Source organism: Humulus lupulus, chromosome 3, assembly GCF_963169125.1.
Source record: "Humulus lupulus chromosome 3, drHumLupu1.1, whole genome shotgun sequence".
In the NCBI taxonomy this organism is placed as follows: domain Eukaryota; kingdom Viridiplantae; phylum Streptophyta; class Magnoliopsida; order Rosales; family Cannabaceae; genus Humulus; species Humulus lupulus.
Genome location: NC_084795.1, coordinates 33,296,030 through 33,316,797, shown reverse-complemented (window position 1 = coordinate 33,316,797; position 20,768 = coordinate 33,296,030). Strand labels below are relative to the sequence as shown.

At 44.4% G+C, this 20,768-nt stretch overlaps 1 protein-coding gene across 1 annotated transcript; it reads left to right on the top strand.

The window, feature by feature from the left end:
* The first annotated feature begins 247 nt into the window (after positions 1-247).
* Positions 248-1,467, top strand: LOC133822481 (uncharacterized). Its single transcript, XM_062254828.1, has 2 exons — positions 248-654; positions 739-1,467. Exons 1-2 carry the CDS (start codon positions 347-349, stop codon positions 1,148-1,150), a joined length of 720 nt encoding a protein of 239 aa, XP_062110812.1. The 5' UTR covers positions 248-346; the 3' UTR covers positions 1,151-1,467.
* Positions 1,468-20,768: the final 19,301 nt, after the last annotated feature.

Here is a 20,768-nt window from a genome sequence, read left to right as displayed (position 1 = left end):
TCTCTCTCTCTCTCTCTATCCCAAGTCTCCAGTCTGCTCCTTTTTATCGTTTTTTTGTTATTTTATTTCTTATAATTCTCTCTTGGCCCCCCAACTGCTTAAAATTGCAGTCGTACCCAATAATTAATTAATTTAATACTTATTTGTCGTAGTTGTGTAGTGGTTGATTAGTCTTGGTCTTCAGTCTTGGTCTTTACGCCTAAATAAGAGTGGTAATCGTGAAGAATAATCAAAAACGAAACGGGCTGAAATTGGGCCCATATGAAGAAAGATTTGGGATAGGCCCATAGCGAATAGAAAAGTCTTTCCTTGCTTCTTCTTCTTTCGATCGAACGCTATTCTGCAAATGAAAATGGGGAAATGGTGGAAAATCGCGGCGGTGGTTGGTGTGGTGGCGATCTTAAGAGAAGTGAGTAAGAAGTACGGGTGGGAGAAGGATGCGGGAGTGAGAGTGTTGGGGGAATGGTCGGAGCAGCTAGGGATTTGGGCGATCCCACTCTACGTTCTCATCCACACTCTCACGATTGCTCTCTGCTTACCCTACGCTATCTTCTTCGAGGCCGCCGCTTCAATCCTCTTCGGATTCTTCCCGGCCGTTCTCTGCGTCTTTGTGGCCAAGCTGCTCGGGGCGTCCCTCTCCTTCTGGATCGGCAGGTACGTAGAGGTGCGATTAACATATTAGGATGAGAACGAGAGAAAGATCGTCGAAATGAAATGGTTTGGTTTAAATTTATGCAGATTAGTGTTGAGGAATTCGAGTTCAGCAATGGAGTGGGTGCAGAGGAACAAGTACTTCCATGTGCTATCGAAAGGAGTGGAACGAGATGGGTGGAAATTTGTGGTGCTTGCGCGGTTCTCACCGATGCCGTCTTACCTCATAAACTATGCAATGGCAGCCACCAATGTATCCTTCTTTGTTGATTTTTTGCTGCCAACTGTGATTGGGTGTGTTCCTATGATATTGCAGAACACATCTATTGGCAGCCTCGCCGGTGCAGCAGTTGCCTCCTCCAACAAAGCTAGCTCCATTTGGTCTTATGTTTTCCCTCTTCTAGGCATTCTCTCCAGCCTTCTCATCTCCTTGAGAATCAAAAGCTACACCACTCAACTCTCTCAATCTCAAGACGAAAACTCCAAAAAAGGTCGATAATTTACAGTCGTTGTTGGTGTTATTACAGATTTCTAATCATGGTTACAATAACATAATGATATTATCTTCAAGGTTTCCAATTCCAGTTGAAATGTTTAGCTTCATCCATAGTACTATTCACCCCCGACATTAGCTGTTACAAGTAAAAGATTTCTTTCTACTTATGGTAACATTACAAGTAACACAAAGATATTCTCTTCAAGGTTTCAAATTCCATTGACATATATGCTTAGTATAATCGTTTATTGTTTGAAGTTAGAAACTTTTGGTGATCCTTTAATATACTTATACTTGGTATGTGGAGTTTCCGATTGGAATCAACTTGACTGAATTGAATTCAATTTCCATTTTTTATTCTAAAGTGAATATGTATAGATTTAATGCATGTGGGTGAAGATGAGTAATGATACGTGGACACAAATTACACCAAAACGTTACACATATGGGTCTCACTAGATTAAAATAATTTTTCATAGAGGTGTAATATTTTGGTAAGAGAAATGATATGATCATTACTCCCAAAATATGCATCTGAACACATTGGCCTTTTTAAAATAGTGTGATTGGTTAGGCTAATATATTATTGTACTTAATGTTGTTTGAGTGTATATTTTAGATGCAAGTATCATTACTCTTTTGTGTAAATTGTGGGTGCTTATTACCCGGTGGATATATGTTAAAAGAGGAAACGAAATGATGACCATACTATCAAATTGATGACAAAGGTAAATAAAACTACATGGGCTGTGATCGGAGGCATGTTTAGCCATAAGAGGCCTTAATTTGAAATGATTATGCATTTCTACTATGTAGAGATGGCCCTTTGCCCCATTGCCACTAAACTGGGCGAGGCAGTTTTGCACCGCATTAAATGGGGCAGTTTGTACCGTGGGGGCAGGGCAACCAGCCCTATTGAAAAGTCTATGCATATCTGTATTTTGTGAAAGAGGCCCATTACATTCATTTTGGATTGATTGAGTCAGATACTGAATGATATTGATTGAATTTGAGGGACCCCTAGCCCGCATTATACGAATCAAGTCTTTCAATTCTGTTGCATTACTTCAACCATATCATATGGATACCATTCCAACTTTTTTCCAACACGTACTTTAGGGGAGGCCAACATATAGTATGTGTGTGTTTTTTTTACTTTGGAAATAATTCTTTAACTAGTTTAAACTTTAAAATGGAATAATTATTCCAATGATCACATGATTTTCATGAAGTAGTTATTCCATTCTCTTTTACAAATGTCGGAATATTTTGTTTATAAGTTAGTTGTATTCTTTATTTAAAGGGCCATTCAATCGACATCAACATAAAGGGGATTGTCTTTAAGTAGGTATCAGGCCGTTAAAAAAACAAGATGCGGTCTTGGCCCATTTATATCGAGGAAATTATATGAAATACACTTACAGTACTATTACTCATTTTTATCAACGGATGTTCGAACTAGCTAGTAACTATTATGTAGTCATTCAAACAACATTTTTAAAATAGACTAAAAAAAACTGAACTCGTCAAAATTTATTTTAAATTGATTAAAAAATTATTCAACTAAAAAGTTCGAAAATAAAATAAAAAATTGTAAAGGAAGGGAATTAATAACCAAGTTTTATTTATTTTCTCTATATTGTTTTAATTATATAAGTTTTTTATTATTATTATATTTATATATCTATATAAAGAAGAATTTCATTGAGATTACATGACACTCTAAAATCTCTTCAAATCAATATTTTTATTTTTTTTTTAATATAATTTTTTAATTCATTTACATCTATAAATCTATATAAAGGAGATCTTCAAGTAGATTTTGTGACACTCTAAAATCTCTTCAAATCATTATTTTTATTTTCTCCTTTAACTTAATTTTTTAATACATTTACAAAATCAAAACATATACTAATAAACTAACAAAATTTAAATAAGATATTTTTTTAGTTTATATTTATATTTATTTTTAATTTTATTATTAGATTAACGATAGTTAGTTTTATAAGATATTTAATAATTTAATAAGATATTTTTTGAGTTTATATATATATTTATTTTTAATTATATTTAATAATTTAACAATTTAATAAATATATATGAATAACCATAATAAAAATCTCATTGTGGTAGGAATGGTGCTAATTAATAATTTGGTAATGCAATAATTAATTATATTCACTTAATCATGCATTAAGTGTATATATATACTGACTTATATATCACCAAAAAAAGCATGCATAAATATATTTTTTTTTAATTTTTGACCTCAATAGTTTATAATACGTTTGGTGTATGGAAGTAAACAGAATTATTATATTAGATTATTAGAATATATTGAATATAAATTTTATACTAACTTTTATAAGTTACGTTATTATATTGGATAAATATATATAATGAAGCTAATGAGTTAGTGATTCAAAAAAATATATTCTTAAAATGATTGATTCTAAAATAAGAATCTAAATTTTAATTTATGTATTAAAAATATTTTAAAATAACAAACAATTTAAGAATAAGAATGAAACATTCATATATAATTTTAAGGAATGCAATGAAATTTTAAATAAGATGTATAGTTGATTTTAAGAATAATATTTATATATAAATATGGAAGATTTCTCAATTATTATTACCCATGGATGGTTACCATAAATCACTAAACAAGTTTTTGATGAGGAATGATTATAATGATGATGAAAATAAATAAATAAAATATATAAAATCAATAATTTAAAAAAAATTATTAATTAGGCAATAAAAATTAGTTGGAAAGATAATGGTCACCTTAATTATTTCCATTAATTTCAAAGTGATTTTTTTTCTCATGGAATAGATAAAATAAATGAATGAAGAAGGAATGGATAATGAATATTAAATAAGATTTATTTTATTCTTTAATTAATAAATATGTGATCGTCATGTCATCAGGTAGCCCTTCCAAAAGGGAATAAAATTACCGTTTCACCCTTTTAGTTATATCGTATTCCTAGAGTTTCATTGACTTTACCAGTGAAGGTTGTGCCACAACAAGTTTGTTACGTGAGCGCTCATAACATTTTCAGTTCCAAAAGTAAACCCAATAGGGAATCATTATTCAATCTATAAGAAGGTATAGATTCTATGTCTGTTAAACTATGTCCACAGCCATATACATCATTGAGTTCCCAAAACAATTGTTTTTAGCCTAATCATTCTAGCAAACATTAATGCATGAATCAAATGATCAAATGACATATATAGGAGTTCATAGTAGCCTCAGGATTAAGATCATTGTTTGATGTGTTTGATTAATACTATAAAATGGTGTTTAAACAAGTATTAGCAAAGCACATCTGATCAAGTTCTACATACTCTCAACATGCAAAGTACATCCACTAAAGTGTCCTACTACACTAGTAACTCAGATCTAAGTCACATGTATTCATAATACTAGTGGACCGTACTAGCAGCAATTAATCTAAAGATTCCATAACTTTATTTTACTGCGAACTATTTAAGTTTATTATCTTAATCTCGATCTTCCTATACAAATATGAGATTAAGACCACATAGATAAACTTTGGAATTTTCTGATATTCACTTAATATTATCATATAATATCACGCATAGTCTATATATATAATAATTCAATTCAATTATTTATTTCATTTAAAACATTTGTCAACTACAATTGCTTTAAGGGCACTATTCCCAACACCAGGGGCTCGAGGAAATCTGATGTAATGCCCCAAATTCTCCGACGTATTTAACGGCGTGAACAGTAGGCCGGGAGGGCCGTACTTGCTTAATTATGTTATTAATTGATAAAATGCATGTATATGTTGATTATATTATGATATGATGTGAAATGCATGCATGTGAGTCCATATTTCTTTATACAGGGGTGTGATGGTAATTTGGCCTGTTAAGGGTAAATTGACTATTTGAACGCATGTTGGTAATATAGATTGAGACCACATTATGATGTGGGTTTGTTCGAGCCATTTGGCATGAGACGATCAAGGAATGTTGATTATCAGTTTGGTCATAACAGGCATAAGCTCGGGGCTTGGGGTGAGTCTCGGGGTGTTTTAATGGTTAGAGTGTTACCGAGCATTAAAGGGTAACGGGATGTGAAATATTGGAGTTTGAGGATATTGAGATTAGCGGGAAAAGGGAAGCGTTAATTATGATTAACGGTGTAGGTGGAAAGTACCAAAATTGCCCTTGAGTTGGCTTTAGAGACTTTTAAAGACCTAGGGGTATAATGGTCATTTGGGATTTGGATATATATGGTTTAGATGGCTGTAGAGAAAACATAACCAAAATAGAGTTTTGCTTCTTCTCCTTCCCGTAAGTTCATTTCTCTCTTCTTCCTCTTTGGAGTTTTGAGGTCAAAGTGTGGAATTAAGCTAGGGAACTTGGAGGTTGAGGTTGTAGACATAGCTCAGTCATTGAAGAGGGTTTGGTTTCGAATTTGAGGTGAGTTTTATCCATTGTTTTACTGGTTTTGCTCTGTTTTCGTTCATAGTTTTCAGCTTTAGATTTTGGTATGGAAAGTTGGAATCAAGGGGAGTTCTTGGGATGTTTTACTTGGGTTATGATGAGGGATAGTTATGGGTGATGTTTGGAGGTTTAAATGGGTGTTTGAGAGAGGTTTGGGTGGTGTTTAAATTGGGTTTGAAGGGTTGGTTTCAAGGGAAAACGCAAGGGAGGAAAAACAGGGGTTTTGGTTGAAATGGAGCTTGCGCCGCGGCATGGCAGGGGTGAGCCGCGGCCCTTGGGGGCTGCTGGGTTTAGGCGCCTCTGTCTGAGGGGCGGGCCGCGGCATGGCCAAGGAGGGCCGCGGCCCTTAAGGCATTTTTGGCCAGAATTAGCTTTTTGGCTCGGGGATGCAAGCCTAAGGCCTCGGGATTGAACCTACTACCCGGTTGAGTAGTGTTTGAGGTCCCGGAGGTTAGGTTTTGGTTTGGGAACCTTTTATTATTCATTTTATTGATGGAATCCCATGATTTGGTTATGACCAGGTAACCGCTAAAGAACCAAAAAGTCGATCGTTCTCAGGGTTATTCTTTTATTCGTTCTTGCTCGAACCAAAGGTAAGAAAACTGCACCCCAAATGTGACATGCGTGGATATTCATGAGGCATGTTGATTGTGAGAGTATGGACATGGATTGAATATAGAATGTTTAGCATATGTTGCTCATTTGTGCATGGTACTGACTTATTAGTCAGGTTCGGCGGTGGTACTGGGCACTGATCATGTTGAGCTGACTTATTAGTCAGGACGGCCTTAGCGTGTGTCACGCAAGCCAACAAGATTTGATCAAATCAATTATCAGCATTGAATGGCTCAGAGAGCATTAATGCCAGACCGACCCCGAGGGTCGATGAATGAAATAAGCGCTTGGAGGCTGGTGGCTTACTTAGCAGCCACTCTCCCACCTGAGTTAGTGACATGCATGGCAGTCACTCAGTACGGTTACCAGAACCTGTTGAAGGCTAGTGGCTTACCTATCAGCCACTCTTCCATTTGAATTAGTGACTTGCTTGTCAGTCACTCAGTGTGGTTTATCAGGACCTCATGTGGTGTTTACTCCTTTGTTTGAAAGATTTATGCTCAGTGTGATTATAATGATAATCATTTGATAATGTTTATATAAAGTGTTATGTTTTCTTGCTGGGCCTTGGCTCATGGGTGCTATGTGGTGCAGGTAAAGGGAAAGAGAAGCTTACCTAGCCTTAAGTGGAGAGCTGATGTGGTGGTGTGTACATATGCAGCCGCTTGACCACTACGGTCAATGTGTTCTCAGAGGAACTAGGGGGTTTACCCTATTTTTGTCGCTTAGGTCGGCGGGATTGTAACTGTACAACAGTAGTGACCATTTTGTACTGAGAACAGCTTGTAAATGTTTTGTTTAGCTCTGCAGAGCAGTTTGTAATGAAAATCTCCATTACCTTTTTATTGGTTTTATACCTTAACCCGTTAATTACACTTAGAGCACGTTTTTGACCAAAGGACTCAGGTAGTGAGTCAAATTTCCGGTCCACCGTTCACCGTAACTGTTCTGGGGTAGCCAGGGCGTTACATCTGATTTGGGAGCCCGCTTGGGGGCTCGGGGGACATTTTTTAGCGTCGTGTTAATTGGGAACCATGGTTTTAAGAGTTAGAGTTCAGTTTGGAACTCGGGTTTTAGGATTAAGTCCTCATGAACATATATTTGTGTTGTGACTAGGGTTTCTGCCTGGTTCGGGTTAGGAATAACACTTGGGATCATTTCATTATTCGCACGAGGATCGAGGTAAGAAAACTGCACCCGATGGATTAGGGATTGGCCCAGTTGTTAAATGTAATATGATTAGGGCTTTGCCCAATTGTTAAATGTAATATGATTAGGGTGTGGCCCAGTTGTTAAATGTAATATGATTAGGGCTTGGCCCAGTTGTTGAATGTAATATGATTAGGGTGTGGCCCATTTGTTAAATGTAATATGATCAGGGTTTGGCCTAGTTGTTAAATGTAATATGATTAGGGCTTGGCCCAGTTATCAAATGTAATATGATTAGGGCGTGGCACAATTGTTAAATGTAATATGATTAGAGCTTGGCCCAGTTGTTAAATGTAATATGATTAGGGCTTGGCCCTTTTGTTAAATGTAATATGATTAGGGCTTAGCCCAGTTGTTAAATGTAATATGATTAGGGCTCGGCCCAGCTGTCAAATGTAATATGATTGGGGCTTGGCCCAACTGTTAAATGTAAACATGATTAGGGCTTGGGCCCCGTTAATGAGCATGATTATTGTTGACGCGGTTCTTCGCCAACAGGTAATTAAAAAAATAAGAGGAAGGGATTAGTGCTTAACGATGAACCGAAATAGATTAATGATCTTTTGGAAATGGACTGGTGACACAATTACGTTTTTTAGGTGGTTCAAAGGTTAAAATCCTTCTACTCCACCAGTCAATATTATTGCTATATGCTTGGTATTCTTTTACAGGGTATTTCCTTATACAATAGAATCCAACTCTTTGCAACTCCCAGGGTCTCCATATTTATAGGAGAGGGCACCTGGGAGTTGGTAAGAAGGTCATCCCGTGACCTTCTTACCTATCATGTCACTTCTATGACATTCATGATTAATTCCTAAAACCTGACACGTGAAGTGTGGTCTAATCAATAGGTAAGGGGGATAATGTGCCGCACGGCCCAACCCAGTCGTGGGCGCCTGAATACGCACGTTCATGCTGCGTGTCCGAGAAGTCAGGGATATATCAGACACGTGATGTCTGATATATGCACGTTTACCTTGCGTGGTTGACTTTACAAAAGATCACAGCCTCCAACTCTAGCTCATACCACGAGCTGGATGCTTCCCTCGACCTGTGGCCTTCAGAGTCTAGACTCAGTCCTTAAGTAATCTTGGTGAACCCTTTGGATACCCGAGCTAACGAGGTAGGACCTGACGACAGCAGCTCCGGTCATGGGGGATCCACGTGGCTGATATGATTTAGGTCGTATCTCAACTCGCTATTAGCCCGTGGGAAAATTATGGCGTACATTTGCCCCCCAAGCCCCTGATCGTGGTACACGACGTCGTGTAGGGCCACAGTAGGGGCTTTTAGGCTTCCCCACGAACTCTTCATATTCCACATTTTATGCATGCGCCGAATACGTGGAACATCGTGGTTGGTGACGGTACGTCTTCCGAGAATCGCATTAAATGGCCTAGCCTACACTCAGCCGTTGTTCCGCCTTTCGAGTGGAGAGCCTTGGATCCCACATCAGGACAATCCAACGGTCCTCCTTACGTGGCCTTTCACGTATATAAAAGGGGTGGCCACCTTACGCATGGGCCACTCGTTCATTTGAAAATTTTCAGAATTTTCCTTCTTCTTCTCTCTTCTTCATCTTCAAAAGAAAACCCCTCTTCTTTCCGGCTGCCATTCCTAGCACTCAAGAAGTTCAGGTGTAAGGGTTCCCTTGAAGCATTGGAATCAACCACCCCGACGAAGCCCCAACCCAGACGATCCCTTCATCCTCTTCTTAACCAAAATATTCCGTAAGTCCCCTGACTGTGCATGTTTTGAAATTATTTTTCACTGTAGCCTAGGTAAATATTTACTGTAGCCGCATGCAAGGTTTTGTTGGTTTTTTGTGGGCATGAAGGGTGAAAGCCCTTTTAGGTTAGGGTATCGCTTGTAGTAGAAAACCATTTAGGAACACGGTTTATAGGATGCATTTTCTGGGGAAATTTTCTGGGTAGGATTTTTGGTATGGTTGTTTAAAATATCCAGTACTTTTGGGTGCAAAACCGGGTTGCTTAGGAGGCACGCTTCATAGGCAGTTTTGTACCCCTTGCCTACTGAAACTTTCCCTCCAAGGCAATTTTTCATCCTGACCCTCCTGTCACACGAATCCCAAGTAAATGGGGATCCGTTGGGAGTACAGGCGCGTGTTCATAGAACCGCGTGGTCTCACCCTCCCCGGGCTGAGCTTACCTCAGGTCATGCAAAGGAAACACCTTCAGATTCTTCTCCATTTTTAGGTCGCCTTTTCTAAAAATTCTTCTTTTGTTCGCTAGGCGACCAGATAGGACCCAAGAAAAACGCTCCCAAGAAGAACGTAGGCAGCTCGTCTTCCCAACAGCACAAGGGAAAGTTTTCTGCCTCAAGGCCAGCCCAGAGTAGCGGGGGCGAGGCGACGGGTTCTATTACTTGACCCAGTTCCCAAATACAGCAGCGGTCATCGAGCTACCTAGCCACCCCAACGACTTCAAAGACCAGTTCTTCATGTCCACGGGGTTTCGCAACTGCAAGCTGCACTACTTCAACCGTCCACGTAAGTGCCTGTTATCCTTAGATCATTAGTTAAGTATCGATTAGCTCCCCCCCTCCTTTTTCTTTTATTAGCTTCTGACTTGGAACAATTCTGCAGCCATTTTCGCAAGGACGGAGAAGTCCGTGATCCTCGGGAGTCAGTACGAGACACTGGCAGGCTTGCCCCCCAGTGAAAAGGACTATCGCCAGCTCGTGACAGAAGAGACGATGCTGGCCTGCAAGCTGATCTCCCCAGGCCAGACTCTGAACCTGAGGAGGCCCCGGGTACCTCCCCCAGCTCGCGAGATGAGGCCTATCCTCGAGGAGGAGGCCGCGGGGGATGAGGATGAGGAGGACGAGGAAGCGGGCGCTGGAGGTCGCCCAAAGAACGCACGAGGAGAGGATCCGGTCCAGAGCAGCTGCAGGTCCCTCCGGCCAAGGTAACCCATATATGTTTAGGAAATTAGATAGGGCCACTGCAGATCCCTGGCTAGCTAGGTTCAATCCCACACAGCTCGTCCAACGCCATCGAAGTGATCCAGACTTTGATGTAACCCTGCTCCATTATGTCGACCGGCTCGTGCTGGATTACGAAAGTAGCCGCCCTAGGGGTACCATAGTTGTAGACAACACCCTAGCCTTTAGGTCGGTCCTATTCGAGGAGTATGGGACCAACCTTCGGTCATGGCCATCACTCCGGGAGGGTGTCGTAGCTCCGGGTCTTAGGCAATATGTAGAAGAGTCTAGTCCTGAGCCAGCCTCGGATCCAGAACCCGCGCCAGCTCGAGAAGTAATTGTCTTAGATTCCCCCACAGAAGCTCCGGGGCCGATGGTCGTGACCATAGATTCCTCTTCTAGCTCGGGGGGTAGGATTCCTTTTAGTATATATATATATATACTTGAGTTTCGCTTTTTCCCCCTTGTTTTTGTTCTTGCATGACTGCTTACTGATATATTGATGTTGTCTTTGTTTTGCCAGAGGAGATGTCTCAGCCCGGGGGAAAAAATCTGCGAGCTATGTTCACCGGAGGGAACTCCTCAGCTGGGGCCTCTGGGCCCAAAATGAAGAAGCTCCGGGTGGCGAAGAAAGCCACTGGGACCCCAACCAAGTCCCCTGCAAAGGGGAAAGAGCAGACCCCAGCTGCCCAGGCCGAGGAAATTGCACCTCTTACTGTTGTGGGGAACATGCCCCCACCCTCTCTGTGAGCTCTGGCCTTTGTCCGGGACACAGAAGCGGAGCTCGGGGCCTCGGCAACCGCGGCCCCCGAGGTGCGTATCCCGGTGGACCCCCAGGCCTTGGAGAAGATTCCAGACGTCTTTCGGGGGACGGTATATGAGACGGCGAGCTACGCCGTCGACCACTGCTACCGCTTCAATGAGAGGGAGCTGCGGGCCATCGAAACAAGGAGCCTGGTGGGCGTAATGGAATCTTCGTTGGGCATGGCCCTAACGGTAAGCTGACTTTACCCTTATTTTTAATTATCATGCCTCGCCCTGTTTTTCCTCTCTTTTTTTTCTAAGGCAGTTGCCTCTGTTTTTGCAGAGCGTCTTGGCTCTTCACCGGAGCATAGCCAGGTCCAAGGCCCAGCTCGAGGATATGAGGGGCGAGCATCAGGCGGCTTTGGCTGCCCATCAGACTTCCTTGCAGATGATCCAACAGAAGGAAAAGGAAGCCAAGGATGCTCTGGCGGCCGTACATGCCGAGCTGGAAGAAGCTCGTCCCAAGCTTCAAGAGGCCGAGGCTACCAAAGCCGCCTTTGCTGCCGCGCTGGTCGAGCTAGACTCTGCGAAGGCTGGGGCCGAGGAGGCTAAGGCCGCCTTGGAAACGAAGAAGGCAGCTTCCAGCACCGCCATGGAGGACATGCTCTACCATTGCTGGGCCTATAACCCGGACGGCGACTTCTCCTTCTTAGGAGCGGACGGGGAGGTCTTCCTGGAGGGGTTCAAAGCTCGCCTCTAGCAGGAGGCACCTTCTAAGACTGGGGAGGCACCCATCGCAATCGAGCAGGAGGGCGAGACAGTGACCTCCACAGGGCAGCCTGGTGGAGCTTAGGGCCTTTCCTTTTCGCACCCATCCCTTTAATATTCTCATTTTTTTTTTGTAACTTTGCATGAGGTTTTTCCACCTCGAGACAATTGGTTTTATCAATTTTTTCTTTTAATTGGTTTATTTACCTTTGCCTCTACGCATTTTAGTCACTACTTTGAAAAACTTAATTCGTGTTAATTTTTTACTAATATCCTGTGCTTTTTAAGAAAAAACATTGATTAATCAATTTAAATTAACTTCTAAGTTTTATGACCTGGTTATGTCCAGAGACTTAGTTTGAAAACTTAGTTCGCGTTAATTTTTATCAATATCTCGTGCTCTTTTTAAAAAAAACAACGATCAATCGATTTAAATTAACTTCTAAGTTTTATGACCTAGTTATGTCTAGGAACTTAGTTTGAAAACTTAGTTCGCGTTAATTTTTATCAATATCTCGTGCTCTTTAAGAAAAACAACGATCAATCGATTTAAATTAACTTCTAAGTTTTATGACCTGGTTATGTCCAGGAACTTGGTTTGAAAACTTAGTTCGCGTTAATTTTTATCAATATCTCGTGCTTTTTAAGAAAAACAACGATCAATTGATTTAAACCAACTTCTAAGTTTTAGAACCTGGTTGCATCCAGGGTAGAGCTTAGTTCACGTTAATCATTTATCAATATCTCGCGTTTTTTAAGAAAAACAATGATCAATCGATTTGAATTAACTTCTAAGTCTTTAAGGCGACCTGGTTATATCCAGGCACCATATGCCCCCCAAGTAACTAGGAAAGGGTCTTTCGTGGTTACTTTAGATTTCACTTGTAAACATGTACAATCATAAACGAAAAGCTAATTCTCATTGCTTAATACATAAAGAATGGCCTTTTAGGCCTTACAAGGGTTTCATTGATAATATCTCTTCTAATGGATGGCGTTCCAAGTTCGTGGGACTGCCCCTCCATCGAGCCGAGCTAATTTGTAAGTTCCTTCTTTAATGACCTCGATGATTTGATATGGCCCTTCCCAGTTCGGTCCCAATACTCCATTTTTGGGATCTTTACTGGCTAAGAAAACCCTCTTGAGGACCAGGTCACCAATGCTAAAGGCGCGCTTTTTGACTTTTGAGTTGAAATAACGAGTGATTTTTTGCTGGTAATGTGCGAGCTGGAGTTGCGAATCTTCTCGTCTTTCATCAACCAAGTCAAGGGAAGCGCAAAGTAACTCGTGGTTGCGGTCCTGTTCATATGCCTAGACTCTATGCGAAGGTACCTTAATCTCCACAGGGAGGACTGCCTCACTCCCAAAAGCCAGGGAGAAAGGAGTATGATCCGTAGGAGTCCGATGCGAGGTCCGGTATGCCCACAGAACCTGGGGGAGCTGTTCTGGCCAGACCCCCTTAGCTTCGTCTAGTCTCTTCTTGAGGCTCGCCTTTAAGGTCTTATTAACGGCCTTGACCTAGCCATTTGCCTGAGGATAGGCCACGGATGAGAAGCTTTTCACGATCCCGTACCTTTCGCAAAATTCGGTGAATAGGTCACTGTCGAACTGAGTCCCATTGTCGGAAATGATTTTCTTGGGCAGCCCGAATCGGTAGATAATGCTCTTAACCACGAAGTCGAGGACTTTTTTGGAAGTTATTGTTGCCAAAGGTTCTGCCTCAGCCCACTTCGTGAAGTAGTCGATGGCCACCACAGCGTATCGGACCCCACCCTTTCCAGTAGGGAGGGTGCCAACCAAGTTGATTCCCTAGACCGCAAATGGCCACGGGGAAGAGATCATCTTCAGCTCGACTGGGGGAGCTCGGGCAACTGTGGCGAACCGCTGGCACTTGTCACATTTCTTGACATACGAGATCGAGTCTTTGGACAGAGTGGGCCAGTAATACCCTTGCCTTAAGATCTTTAGGGCCAAGCTTTGCCCCCCAATGTGATCCCCGCAAAAGCCCTCATGCACTTCCTGCATGATGGCCTTTGCTTCGCCTAGAAGAACACATCGTAGGAGAGGTAGGGAGTGCCCACGCCGGTATAGCACCCCGTCTACCACCGTATATCTTGGGGCCTGGTACAGTACCCGCTGTGCATCATTACGCCCTTCAGGTAGCTTCCCCTCGGCGAGATATTCATGAATGGGGGTCATCCAGGTCGGCCTGGCGTCGATCATCTCGACCTCCGCCCTGACTTATTCTATACTTGGCTTCTCCAAGAATTCTACCGACACTAACCCCAAAGCCTCCGTCTCCCCGGAGGTGGCGAACTTGGCAAGAGCGTCTGCGTTAGCGTTCTGCTCCCGAGGTATCTGCTCGATTGAGCCTCGCCCAAATGCGGACAGCTCAACTTTTACCTTTGCCAGGTAGGCAGCCATCTTGGGTCCTCGTGCTTGATATTCGCCCAGAACCTGGTTTACCACGAGCTGGGAGTCACTGAAGCACTGGACGGAGCTCGCCTTCAGCTCCTGGGCTATTCTCAGTCCGGCCAGCAAAGCTTCGTATTCGGCCTCGTTGTTGGAGGCCTTGAATCCGAATCTCAGCGCCGAGTGGAATCTATGTCCCTCGAGGGATATCAAAATGATTCCAACCCCGGAGCCGTTCTCATTGGATGAGCCATCTACGAAGATTTTCCATGACGCCTGGGCCGAGGTGAGCTGGGGTGAGTCTTCTACAGGATCCTCCTAGAATCCTGTGCACTCTGCTACAAAATCGGCCAGGGCCTGACTTTTTATAACAGTTCGTGGGGTGTATAAAACCTCGAACTGACTGAGTTCGATAGCCCACTTTAATAGGCGTCCCGATGCTTCAGGTTTTTGCAAAACCTGCCTTAAAGGTTGATTGGTTATGACGTGTATTGAGTGGGACTGGAAGTACGGCCTGAGCTTTCGGGAGGCCGTGATAAGGCAGAACGCCAATTTTTCCATCAATGGGCATCGGGATTCAGCCCCGAGAAGTCTCTTGCTGATGTAATAGACAGGTTTCTGAACTCGGTTTTCTTCTCGGATCAATACGGCACTAGCTGCATCCTCTGTGACAGCTAGGTAGAGAAAAAAGGGCTCCCCTGCCTTTGGTTTGGATAATACGGGTGGCTCGGCCATATGTGCCTTCAGGTTGAGGAAAGCACTTTTGCACTCTTCTGTCCATTCGAACTTCTTATTTCCTCGGAGCAGGTTGTAGAATGGTAGACACTTATCGGTGGATTTTGAAATAAACCGATTGAGGGCTGCCACCCTTCTTGTCAGGCCTTGGACGTCTTTGTGCGACCTAGGTGAGGGAAGCTCGAGTAATGACCTGATCTTGTCGGGGTTTGCCTCGATTCCTCGGGTATTGACGATGAAACCCATAAATTTTCCAGATGCGACTCCAAAAGTGCATTTCTGTGGATTAAGCCTCATGCCATACTCCCGTAGTTTCTTGAAGCACTCCTCCAGGTCGGAAACATGGTTATCGGCAGTCTTTGACTTAACCAGCATGTCATCAACGTACACTTCCATGTTCTTCCCGATCTGGTTGGCGAACATTCTATTTACTAACCTCTGGTACGTGGCACCGACGTTCTTCAGCCCGAATGGCATGACCTTGTAACAATAGACGTTAGTCGGGGTCATGAAGCTGGTGTTCTCCTGGTCCGCCGGATTCATGGAGATTTGGTTGTATCCTGAGTACACATCCATAAAGGACATGAGCTCGTGCCCCGCTGTGGCATCCACCAATTGGTCAATCCTTGGTAAGGGAAAACAATCTTTGGGGCAGGCTTTATTTAGGTCGGAGAAGTCGATGCAGGTCTGCCACTTCCCGTTGGGCTTCGGGACCAGCACGGGGTTGGCGACCCAAATCAGAAACTTGGCTTCACGGATAAAGCCACATTTCTTGAGCCGGGCTACTTCTTCCTCTAAGGCCTCAGCCCGGGTTGTTCCCAGGCACCTATGCTTCTGGGACTTCACAGGAACGCTCTTGTCCAGATGAAGGGTGTGCATGATGACATTTGGACTGATTGCCACCATGTCCTCATGTGACCACGCAAACACATCCTGGTTATCCTGCAGAAACTTAATCAGCTCCGCTTTGTTCTTGTCATAGAGGCTTTTCCCGAGCTTGACCATCCGTGAAGGGTTTTATGGATCGATGCTTACTTCCTCGAGCTCTTCAATGGCCTGGAGCTCGGACTTATCCTCGCCTATTCGGCGGTCAATATCCTCACTTAATACGATATTTTCCCCTTCGGCAATCTGAGGTTTTTCAATCTCAGGATCAGCTAAAGGTTCCTGAGATTCCTCTCCTCCACCTTGGATGGCCATTGCTAGCTGCCCGGGTTTCGATTTTCCCTTCATGGAAATGCTGTAGCATTCCCTGGCAACGAGCTGATCACCACGGACCGTGCATATCCCCGTGGAAGAAGGGAATTTCAGCGCGAGGTGGCGAACAGAGGTGATGGCCTCAAAAGTTATGAGTGTGGGTCGACCCAAAATAGCATTGTATGCCGCGGAGCAGTCGATGACCACAAACTCGAGGAGTTTGGAGACTGTCTGAGGTCCTTCTCCTAGGGTGATCACCAGCTCGATCGTCCCTATGGCCGCTGATCCTTCTCCCGAAAAACCATACAGCATTATGGAGGTCGCCTTCAGCTCGGCGACAGTTAAACCCATCTTTTCCAGCGTGGACCGGAATAGAAGGTTTATCGAGATCCCATTATCGATCAGCACCCTCCTGACCCTCCGATTAGCGAGCTGCACTGCTACGACCAGAGGTTCGTTATGAGGGAACTGGACATGGCCCGCATCTTCTTCTGTAAAAATGATCGGTTACCTCTCCAATCGTTGCTGCTTTGGCAGACACTGCTCCGGGACGAACTCTACTCCATTATGCGCCTTGAGTTCGTTTATGTACCTCTTTTGGGCACCCCTGCTCGTGCCATCTAAATGCGGACCTCCCGAGATTGTGGATATCTCTCCTCCTATCACTGGAGGAGAGACGTCTTGATCCACCCGAGACCCAGGCTGGCTGATCGGGGCTTCCGGAGTAGGTAGGCTTGCTGGAACCCTATTCCACGCGTATTGAGCCAAGGGGCCGGCTCTAATGAGAGTTTCGATCTCATCTTTCAAATGCCTACAATCATCAGTATTGTGCCCAACGTCGTTGTGGAAATGGCAAAACTTGGTGTCTCTCTTCCCTTTCTAGTGCTTTAACGGCTCCGGCTTCTTCCAAGGGAGGCGAGTAGAATTCGCCAGGAAGATGTTCTCCCTAGAGTTAGTGAGCTCTGTATAAGTTGCGTAGACCGACTTAAATTTGTCTATGGACTTATTCTTCTTTGGGCCGTGCTGGCTGCCCTCGCCGCTCCCCTTTCTTTTGCCTCCGCCGAACTGGTTATTCTGTGTAACGTTTTGGGTCGCAGTCACGACCTCCGTTCCTACTCCAGTGGGCTGCTCAGGGACCTGGCTGGTCCCTGCAGCTGAGGCTTCGGCCTCCTCCAAGTTGATCCATACCTGGGCCCTATTTAAGAACTCGTTCACTGAGCTAACTCCCTTCATTTGTATTTCTTTCCAGAGTCCCCCTCCGACGAGGATTTCAGTTCTCAAGGCCATGAGCTTGGAGCTGTCATCTGCGTCTCTGGCCTGAGAAGCGACGTTCGCGAACCTACTCAGGTAAGCCTTCAGAGGCTCGTCGGGTTGTTGCCTCACGTTAGCCAGAGAGTTAGCCTTGACGCGAGCAGCCTGGGAGGCTCGGAATGCCCTTTTGAAGTCAGCAGAGAAAGTTTTCCAGGAGCTGATTGATTGTCTTTTGCTTTGTTTGAACCACTGCCTGGCTGGTCCAGTCAGTGTGGAGGGAAATATCAGACACCTCAACTCAGGGCCAATGTTGTGGGCCATCATCAGGGTGTTGAACATCCCCAGATGATCCGACGGGTCTCCATCTCCGTTGAATTTGGACAGGAGCGGCATACGGAAACCGGGTGGGTAAGCCGTTGCTGCTATGCTGGGGGCGAAGAGTTCAAGCTCGTCCCCCGAATCATACTGGTCTTTCTCTTTCTCCGACAGGAGCTTCCTCATTAGCTCCTCCATCTGAGCCAGGCGCTCAAGGGTTTTGTCCTGATTTCCTTGGTTATTCCGGGGCTGCTCGGCAGCTCCGGATCCATTGTATACGTTTGGTGGGTTATTGCCCCTCCTATCTTGAGATAGGTTATTTGGGGCGTTCCCACCGTTACGCACCTCGGACAGGTCTCCCCCTGAGCGAGCATGGCTGCCACCTCCTACTGGTTCCCCCTATGAGAGTTTAGGCGATCTCCCAGGTCGCCCCTTGGGTGGTTTGAGGACTTTGTGCCGAGCTCAAACGTTGACGCAGGTCTCCGCTAGAAAGGTCACTCCGGCGACTGCCGGTCCAGTAGCTCCTGTTAGAGAAGCTCGGAGTCTGCCCTTGGGGGTGAGGATTCAGGCTCTCTCTCGGCGCCCTGCTACATCGGAAAGGTCCCGCGGACGGCGGGTTTCTCCTACTGCTTCCATAAGCTGGAATATCTCTGATGGGTCGAGGAGGAGACGGATATCTTATTGGTGACGGAGGATGCCTAACCGGAGACGCAATCCTGGTTTCATCAGGGCGGATCAAGTTAGGTGGGGGCCTTTAGGCCCTGCCAATCTGCGGGTCCCGCGCCTGGCGATCTGGACGAGGCGCAGGACGGCCTGTGGGGACGGGCTGATGCTGTGAGCCCTCCCCGGACCTCCTTCTGGAATTCCCTCGAGCTCTCCTGGGAGCGCTTGAGGCTGGTTTGGTGCTGGGAGTTGAAGTTCGAACCGAGCGGCTATATTGTTGTTCGGCTCTAGGCATTTCTTCGTAGTTTGCCTCTCGACAGTTCGATGAGAGAACAGAGTTGGATGCCGGCGGTCTGTCCGAGCAGCTAGGCCTGGACCGATTACCCCGGTGGGACTTACGAGTCTCGCCTTGCCTCTTTCCGACGTTAGCGTCGGTTGTAAGAGGGGGTAGTCGGGCCAACACCTCCTTGATCTGCTAATTAGCTTTCGCTAGTTGGCTCCTCAGCTGAGCGTTTTCCATCTCTACCACAGTGTAAAAATCTGAGTTTGGATTAGGTGGCCGGGGCGCCGAACTTCCAGTGTCATCTTGGCCCACCGGCTGTTTGCCTGGCTGCTGCTGGACCTCAGGAATTTGTTCACCGGAGATGGCGGCATGATGAGCCTCCTGCCCACCATGTTGTTCCGCCTCGTTACCATGTCTTGATCGAGTGGTCACCATAGTTGGATGTTTGCGATAGCACCAATCTAACTAGCTCTCAATGAAAGCACCAAACTTTTGACGCGGTTCTTCGCCAACAGGTAATTAAAAAAATAAGAGGAAGGGATTAGTTCTTAACGATGAACCGAAATAGATGAATGATCTTTTGGAAATGGACTGGTGACACAATTACGTTTTTTAGGTGGTTCAAAGGTTAAAATCCTTCTACTCCACCAGTCAATATTATTGCTATATGCTTGGTATTCTTTTACAGGGTATTTCCTTACACAATAGAATCCAACCCTTTGCATCTCTCAGGGTCTCCATATTTATAGGAGAGGGCACCTTGGAGTTGGTAAGAAGGTCATCCCGCGACCTTCTTACCTATCATGTCACTTCTGTGACATTCATGATTAATTCCTAAAACCTGACACATGAAGTGTGGTCTAATCAATAGGTAAGGGGGATAATGGGCCGCACGACCCAACCCAATCGTGGGCGCCTGAATACGCACGTTCATGCTGTGTGTCCGAGAAGTCAGGGATATATCAGACACGTGATGTCTGATATATGCACGTTTACCTTGCGTGGTTGACTTTACAAAAGCTCACAGCCTCCAACTCTAGCTCGTACCACGAGCTGGATGCTTCCCTCGACTTGTGGCCTTCAGAGTCCAGACTTAGTCCTTAAGTAATCTCGGTGAACCCTTTGGATACCCAAGCTAACAAGGTAGGACCTGACGACAGCAGCTCCGGTCATGGGGGATCCACGTGGCTGATATGATTTAGGCCGTATCTCAGCTCGCTAATAGCCCGTGGGAAAATTAGGGCGTACAATTATAATTATGCATGTGTATATCTGTTTAGGTGCACTGTAATGCGTTGTATATCTGTGTATGATGAATGTATTATATGGATGTTTGTTCCTGACTGGAGAGCTCGACTTATAAATCAAGGATCTGTCTATTGCGCTTAACTAAAAGCTCAACTTATAAGTCGAGGATCTATCTAATGTATCTGATTAAAGGCTTGGCCTGATAGTCGAGGACATGTGTGGTTAAAAGGGCTCGACTTATAAGTCGAGGGTATACAAGGCTCGAATTATAAGTCGAGTATTTACAAGACTCGACATACAAGTCATGGTTGGCACTATGCGCGCTGAGTGTAGGCCGTTATGGCTAGGCCACCCTGGGAGTGTATTATGCACTTGACTGGCTCGGATGCCACCTGAATAAGTAGAAGGGTGAGATGCACTTATGTGCCCCTGTGGTCACTTACTTTTACAATGTGCTTGCTTGGTCTCGGTTATCACTATTAAGCATGCTGATATGTTTTCTTGCTGAGTGTTTTGGCTCACAGGTGCTATGTGGTGGAGGTAAGGGTAAGGAGAAGCTTGGTCAGCCATGAGTTGGAGAGCATTAGAGGCGATGTGTACATATGCAGTCTACTCGACTGCCACAGCCAAGATATCGCAGAGGAACTAGGGTTAGACCCTGTTTTGCCGCCTAGGTCGACTTATTTTGTAATCCCTATGTTGTAAACAATTTTTAAACTTGTATTTTTGGATCCTATGTAAAGA

Excerpts from the sequence above, each read along its gene's own strand:
- LOC133822481 (XM_062254828.1), top strand. The coding sequence starts at position 347 with ATGAAAATGGGGAAATGGTGGAAAATCGCGGCGGTGGTTGGTGTGGTG. Across the intron at positions 655-738 it reads CTCTCCTTCTGGATCGGCAG|ATTAGTGTTGAGGAATTCGA; the intron begins GTACGTAGAGGT and ends AAATTTATGCAG.